The sequence below is a fragment of the Henckelia pumila genome, chromosome 1 (assembly GCF_033568475.1).
Source record: "Henckelia pumila isolate YLH828 chromosome 1, ASM3356847v2, whole genome shotgun sequence".
Taxonomy (NCBI): Eukaryota; Viridiplantae; Streptophyta; class Magnoliopsida; order Lamiales; family Gesneriaceae; genus Henckelia; species Henckelia pumila.
This window is the reverse complement of record NC_133120.1, coordinates 128,865,166-128,871,724: the sequence shown is the minus strand read 5'-3', so window position 1 is coordinate 128,871,724 and position 6,559 is coordinate 128,865,166. Positions and strand designations below refer to the sequence as shown.

At 37.7% G+C, this 6,559-nt stretch overlaps 1 protein-coding gene across 3 annotated transcripts; it reads left to right on the top strand.

Moving 5' to 3' along the window:
- The first annotated feature begins 573 nt into the window (after positions 1–573).
- Positions 574–6,320, top strand: LOC140876201 (ABC transporter B family member 11-like). 3 transcript variants are annotated; one of them, XM_073280111.1, is made up of 13 exons: positions 575–1,003; positions 1,146–1,297; positions 1,387–1,441; positions 1,517–1,692; positions 1,770–1,991; positions 2,078–2,316; positions 2,420–2,945; positions 3,060–3,333; positions 3,481–4,370; positions 4,455–4,721; positions 4,805–5,068; positions 5,165–5,458; positions 5,789–6,320. In XM_073280111.1, the coding sequence occupies exons 2-13, from the start codon at positions 1,166–1,168 to the stop codon at positions 6,158–6,160; spliced, it is 3,711 nt and encodes a 1,236-aa protein (XP_073136212.1). In that variant the 5' UTR covers positions 575–1,003; positions 1,146–1,165; the 3' UTR covers positions 6,161–6,320. The 3 variants fall into 3 exon arrangements, with proteins under 3 accessions (XP_073136211.1, XP_073136210.1, XP_073136212.1); XM_073280110.1 differs by having other exon boundaries at positions 574–1,297; XM_073280109.1 differs by having other exon boundaries at positions 574–1,297; positions 2,420–3,333.
- The last annotated feature ends 239 nt before the right edge of the window (positions 6,321–6,559 follow it).

The window sequence follows — 6,559 nt, the reverse complement described above, 5'->3', positions numbered from 1 at the left end:
AAAATTAATTTTAATAAAAAAAATCAAATTTTTCGTCGCACACAACAAGTGTGCATTACGCTAGTCTTATTGACGTGCGAACATTTTTTTTTTCTTTTCAAAATATATAAATCAATTTTAGTATTATATATTATTATATATGTGCACAACCCATATACCAAACAAATTTCTCGACTTACCACCTTAGTGATACATCAGCCACACAACACTTCTTCAACAATAAAGCTTTTTTCCCTAAAAAAAAAACAATAAAGATTTTTTATCCACTATTTTTCCTATTTTAAATTTTGTTCTACTAAATTTTCAACATTTGATTTTATTATATTAACTTATATTTTTTTATGACGTTGAATCGCATTTTTTGAATGATGACATGGTACTAAGAAATTCTAACGTGAGAATTGAAAATTTTGACCCGACAACATAAATGGTTGACTTGTCCGATACCACGTTAACAAATTTTTTTTAAAAAACAAAACCGAAAATTTAAAGATAATTGTACCAAAATCATACTTTAGAACCTATATAAAGCACATCCAAACTTTCAAAATTTAATTGACAAAAATTCAAAATTTGACAAATTAATAGGAAAAAAAATTATTTTCCACTTCTTCGAATTATAATGATATCTTATACTTGACAAATAATATGAGAATCCTTCTTATTCTTGCACTTTCAAAGGCATTTTCTTTATTGATTCTTGTTTTAACTACTTGTCCCATTTTGTAGAGACACAAAGTGCTGGTCCCAAGCCTCAACAATCAAAGATTACGATGTTATAATATATCTAGTGCGATGATGTGCAGTTTCAACTAACCTGAAGAGAATTTTGCTTTTACTCTAGCCTTTGCAAATTAGTTCGATCGGTTCATAGTAATGCAGGCATTGCTCAGGTTTCTTGAGCTTGTTATGATGGAGATTTTTCGCGGTTGATTGGTTCATTCGATTTCAGAATCCGACACTGCATGTATTAACTTGTTGCAAGTGATCAAGGATGGCTGAGGTAAGCAATTTTGATGAAGAAACAGAAAATGGACAAAATAAAACACCAGGAACCATAGATAGTAAACGAATCTCGAATAGCCGAAAGGAGCAGATTGGAGACGTGAATAAAGTTCCATTCTACAAGCTATTCTCATTTGCAGACTCAGTAGATTATGCACTAATGGCCATTGGATTGGTCTCAGCTCTGGGAAGTGGATTATGCCTGCCTTTCATGACATTGTTATTTGGCGAATTAGCTGACTCCTTCGGAAAGAATGGTAGAACTAGTAGTGTGGCTCATGAAGTCTCCAAGGTAGTATCATATAACACCATTGCATATATAGAAACAGTAAATTTACATTTTGCTGAATGCTAACATGTTATTACACTGTTTGTTTTTAGGCGTCCGTAAAGTTTGTGTATCTAGCCGTGGGGTCTGGTATCGCTGCGTTTTCACGTGGGTATAATTACTAATCGTTTCGCATTTGTGGGATTTAATGAACATGAGGGCTCTAAATTTGCTTCTTGGCAGAGGTGTCATGTTGGATGATCACGGGGGAAAGGCAGGCCGTTCGAATAAGACATTTGCACCTCAAAGCCATTCTAAGGCAAGATATTGGATATTTTGACAAAGAGGCGAGTACAGGAGAAATTTTGGATAGGATGACTAATGACACTATTTTGATTCAAAGTGCTATAGGCGAAAAGGTAATTCTTGAAGTTCAAAACTCTCTCTGTGTCTTGATGCACAAAATATTCCAACTTTGTTTTTTATCGATGGACAGGTAGGCAAGTTTTTACAGCTTTCAGCATCGTTCTTTGGAGGGTTCGTGATAGCTTTCACCAAGGGATGGATTCTTGCTCTCGTCTTGCTTTCGGCGATCCCTGTTCTTGTTATCTCTGCTGCTCTAATGACTGTCCTTATGTCGAAGTTGACATCACGTGGACAATCTGCATATTCTGCTGCTGCTGTTGTGGCTGAACAAACCGTTAGCTCGATAAGAACTGTAACGAAAAATCAAGACACCGATATCACTTTTTCTTTTTCTTAGGTTTGGCATGTAGTTCTTATTTTGATTGATCACATGTGTAGGTTGCATCTTTCACGGGGGAAAAGCAAGCGGTTGCTAAGTATGAAAAATTTCTATATAGAGCTTATGAAGCCGGTGTGCATGAGGGGTTGGCTGCTGGATTAGGTTCTGGTGTGTTTATGTTGGTTCTCTTCAGCAGTTACGCTTTAGCAATATGGTTTGGTGCCAAAATGATTATACAACACGGATATTCGGGCGGAGATGTACTGAACATAATAATGGCTGTTCTTATGGGATCCTTGTAAGTTTCAGTTCTGATGTTTGCTGTATGTCAATCAACATACAAGCTGGAATCTCGTTTTCATGTGTATACTTCTAAGCTCAAATTTTTTTTGGCTTTTTAGTTCTTTAGGACAGGTATCCCCATGCTTGAGTGCATTTGCTGCTGGTCAAGTTGCTGCTTTTAAAATTTATGATACAATATCAAGAAAACCAGAAATAGATCCTATCAGTGCAGAAGGAAGGGTGATGAATGACATAAAAGGGGACGTTGAGCTTAACGACGTGCACTTTAGCTATCCTTCGAGGCCAAACGCGAAAATATTTATTGGGTTTTCTCTACGAGTTCCGAATGGGACAACACTAGCTTTGGTTGGAGAAAGTGGAAGTGGAAAATCAACTGTCATAAATCTTGTGGAGAGGTTTTATGATCCACAAGCTGGTGAAGTGCTGATTGATGGCATTAATATCAAAGAATTTCAGCTAAGATGGATCAGAGGGAAAATCGGGCTCGTAAGCCAGGAACCTGTGTTGTTTGCTTCGAGTATTAAAGACAACATTTTATATGGGAAGGATGATGCATCTATGGAAGAAGTTGAAGCTGCTGCAGAACATGCCAATGCTGCTAAATTCATAGATAAGCTGCCTCAGGTAACACACTCTTCATTTTTCGTCGTAAAAACCTTATACATTAACATTTATTTATCAAATTTTCATCAAGAAAGCCTTTTGATATACTTACTGTTTGAAATTTTATGTTTCCAGGGGCTAGACACGATGGTCGGACAGAACGGGACTCAACTATCCGGAGGGCAGAAACAGAGGATAGCTTTAGCCAGGGCGATCTTGAAAGATCCAAGGATTCTACTTCTGGATGAAGCTACAAGTGCACTTGATGCAGAATCAGAGAGATTAGTGCAAAAGGCACTGGACAGGGTCATGATCAACAGAACAACACTTATTGTGGCACATCGTTTAAGCACAGTGAAGAACGCCGACGCCATAGCTGTTATTCAGCATGGAAAGATTGTAGAAGAAGGTTCTTATGATCATAAAAACATACAAATTCGCGAGATTTCATTATATCCAGCTAGTTTTTTTTAAAATATTAGAATTTCTAATGCTTGTCATCAGCCCTTTGTTTTGAGAATAGAAAGTATCTGAGCCTTCTGCTTCAACTGTCCAGGTTCACATTTAGAACTGATGCAAAATATTGATGGGGCATACAGTCGGCTCATCCGATTGCAAGAACTCAACAAATCTTCACCGCAAATTTCTTTAAATGATCAGTCTGGAGCAGAGATTATGGCTGATTCTGGACAACACTCGAGCCAGCGTGTCTCATTCTTACGATCCATAAGTCGAGGATCATCAGAAACAGGAAACAGCAGCCGACATTCGTTCTCGTTGTCAATGGGTGTCCCCATTCCGATCAATGAACTACATTCATCATTTGGGGACCCGAAAAATCTAACTTCATCACAACACAAAGTTGAGCATAAAATCCCACTATGCCGGTTGGCTTGTCTTAGTAAACCCGAAATTCCAGAGTTACTACTTGGTTCTTTAGCTGCAGGTGTCAATGGTGCCGTACTACCAATTTTTGGGCTCCTGTTCTCCAGTGTTGTGGCTACTTTCTATGAGCCAGCACACAAGCTTCGAAAGGATTCTAAATTTTGGTCTTTGATGTTTGTTGTTCTTGGTTTGGTGTCTCTTCTGGCTACCCCTCTAAAGACGTACTTCTTTTCCGTGGCAGGGTGTAAGTTGATTAAACGAATAAGACTAATGTGCTTTGAAAAAGTTGTTCACATGGAAATAAGTTGGTTCGATAAGCTAGAGAACTCGAGCAGTTCAATAGGCTCGCGGCTTTCAACAGATGCAACTTCTGTTAGAAGTTTAGTTGGGGACTCACTTGGATTACTTGTACAAAATATTGCAACAGCTGTGGTTGGTTTGATCATTAGTTTCACGGCGAGCTGGCAACTGTCGCTCATAGTTTTGTTCCTCCTACCTCTTATTGGACTCAATGGGTACCTTCATATGAAATTTATTGCAGGATTCAGTGCTGATGCTAAGGTCATTCATTTTTCTGCTAGAAATTTTGAACCACATGAAAATTTTAATGCAAACACTCATTCAAGTCATTGATTCTTTCCACAGAAGTCGTACGAGGAAGCTACTCAAGTCGCAGGTGATGCTATTGGAAGTATACGGACTGTTGCTTCGTTTTGTGCAGAAGCAAAAGTCCTAGCGCTACACAATGAAAAGTGTGAAGTTCCCTTGAGACTAGGAACCAAACAAGGCCTACTAAGTGGAGCAGGTTTGGGGATATCCTTGTTTTTTCTTTATTCAGTTTACGCTGTAAGTTACTATGCTGGAGCTCGATTAGTCGATGATGGAAAGATAACGTTTGGTCATGTTTTTCGGGTAAGTTGACTTGCTTTCTTCATAATATACTGATATACATAATTTTTGTTTCGAAGCAGATGTTGATTTTCAATAGTTGGCAGGTTTTTCTTGGTCTTAGTATGACTGCCGTGGCAATATCGCAATCGGGGGCCCTCGCACCAGACTCCGGTAGAGCCAAGGCTGGTGCTGCTTCTATATTTACGTTTCTCGACCAGCAATCGAAAATAAACTCTTTGGACAACTCAGGGACAATATTGGAAAATGTGAAGGGCGACATTGAGTTTCTTAATGTTAGTTTCAAGTATCCAAGCAGACCTGATGTTCAGATTTTCAAAGATTTATGCTTGGCAATTCATTCAGGCAAGGTAGGAAAACGAGCCCTTTTTTGTATCCAACTAAAAGTATTATCAAATAAAGACTTAATTTTCTTTCTTGCTTGCTTTCTTTGTTTATTTTACAAGACTGTTGCGCTCGTCGGTGAAAGCGGTTGCGGAAAATCAACCATCCTATCCTTGTTGCAGCGATTTTATGATCCAGATGCAGGACAAATCACTCTGGATGGCGTCGAAATTCAAACTCTCAAGTTGAAGTGGTTAAGACAACAGATGGGGCTAGTAAGCCAAGAACCCGTTCTATTCAACGACACTATTCGGGCCAACATTGCCTATGGAAAGGAAGGCAACGCCACGGAGACTGAAATTTTCGCTGCTGCAGAGTTGGCCAATGCACACAAATTCATCAGTAGTTTACAAGAGGTATGTTATCTATTTGAAATAAATACGACATTTGAATAGATTCCATCCAGTGAGAAGGATAAGACATCTGCAAATCACTGTATCATCTATCATCTAACTCAAATTCTACAAAGGATTAGAATTATTAATCATTATGTCATCTATATATTATACATCTTTCATCATCTCATCATTCGCTGATGTAGTGATGTTGATCAGTCACGGGTCACATGATCAAGAATTCATGATGTAAATGAAATCATATATTCTAATGTAGCATTGATCAACCAGAATCATTATCACAATTCAAAGTGTTGCATAATATGATTCCTAGAATCTTGAAAATATTAGGGATACGACACGATGGTCGGAGAAAGGGGGATTCAGTTATCCGGAGGACAGAAGCAGCGAGTTGCCATCGCGCGAGCTATACTAAAGGGACCACGAATATTGCTACTCGATGAAGCCACGAGTGCCCTCGATGCCGAATCCGAGAGAGTGGTTCAAGATGCTTTAGACCGAGTCATACTGAACCGAACCACCATAATCGTTGCACACAGGCTATCGACTATAACGAAAGCTGATGTTATAGCGGTTGTGAAGAAGGGAGTAATTGCCGAGGAGGGGAAACACGAAGATTTGATCAATAAGAAAGATGGCATTTATTCCTCTTTAGTTGCATTACAGAATGGTAATGCTCATGATGTTGGTGCTTGTGCTTAAGGAATCATACGTAAAAGTTATATATTATGTTAATTTGAAAGAAGAAATAAGTATGTGACCATGTTTGATTATGTCATGTAAACTGTACTTAAGTTTGTAATTTGAAAAAGTGATTGGATTGGATTGTACGAGTATTGTTCGGAGAGTTGTATTTCTGGTTAAAACTCTAAAACACATCATATATCTTTAAAAAATATTTATAGATACATCATTTATTTTTAAAATATCAAACAAATTTCATCCCATATGTTATAAAATTTCAGGGTTATGCTCGATTTTCAAAAACATGAGGTCTAAATTAATATTATTAATTTTATATAAAGTGTTATTATTTTTTTAGAGGGCGGTGTTGCACAATAAATAAAAAAAAATTACAACACGCATTCACGAGACACAAAT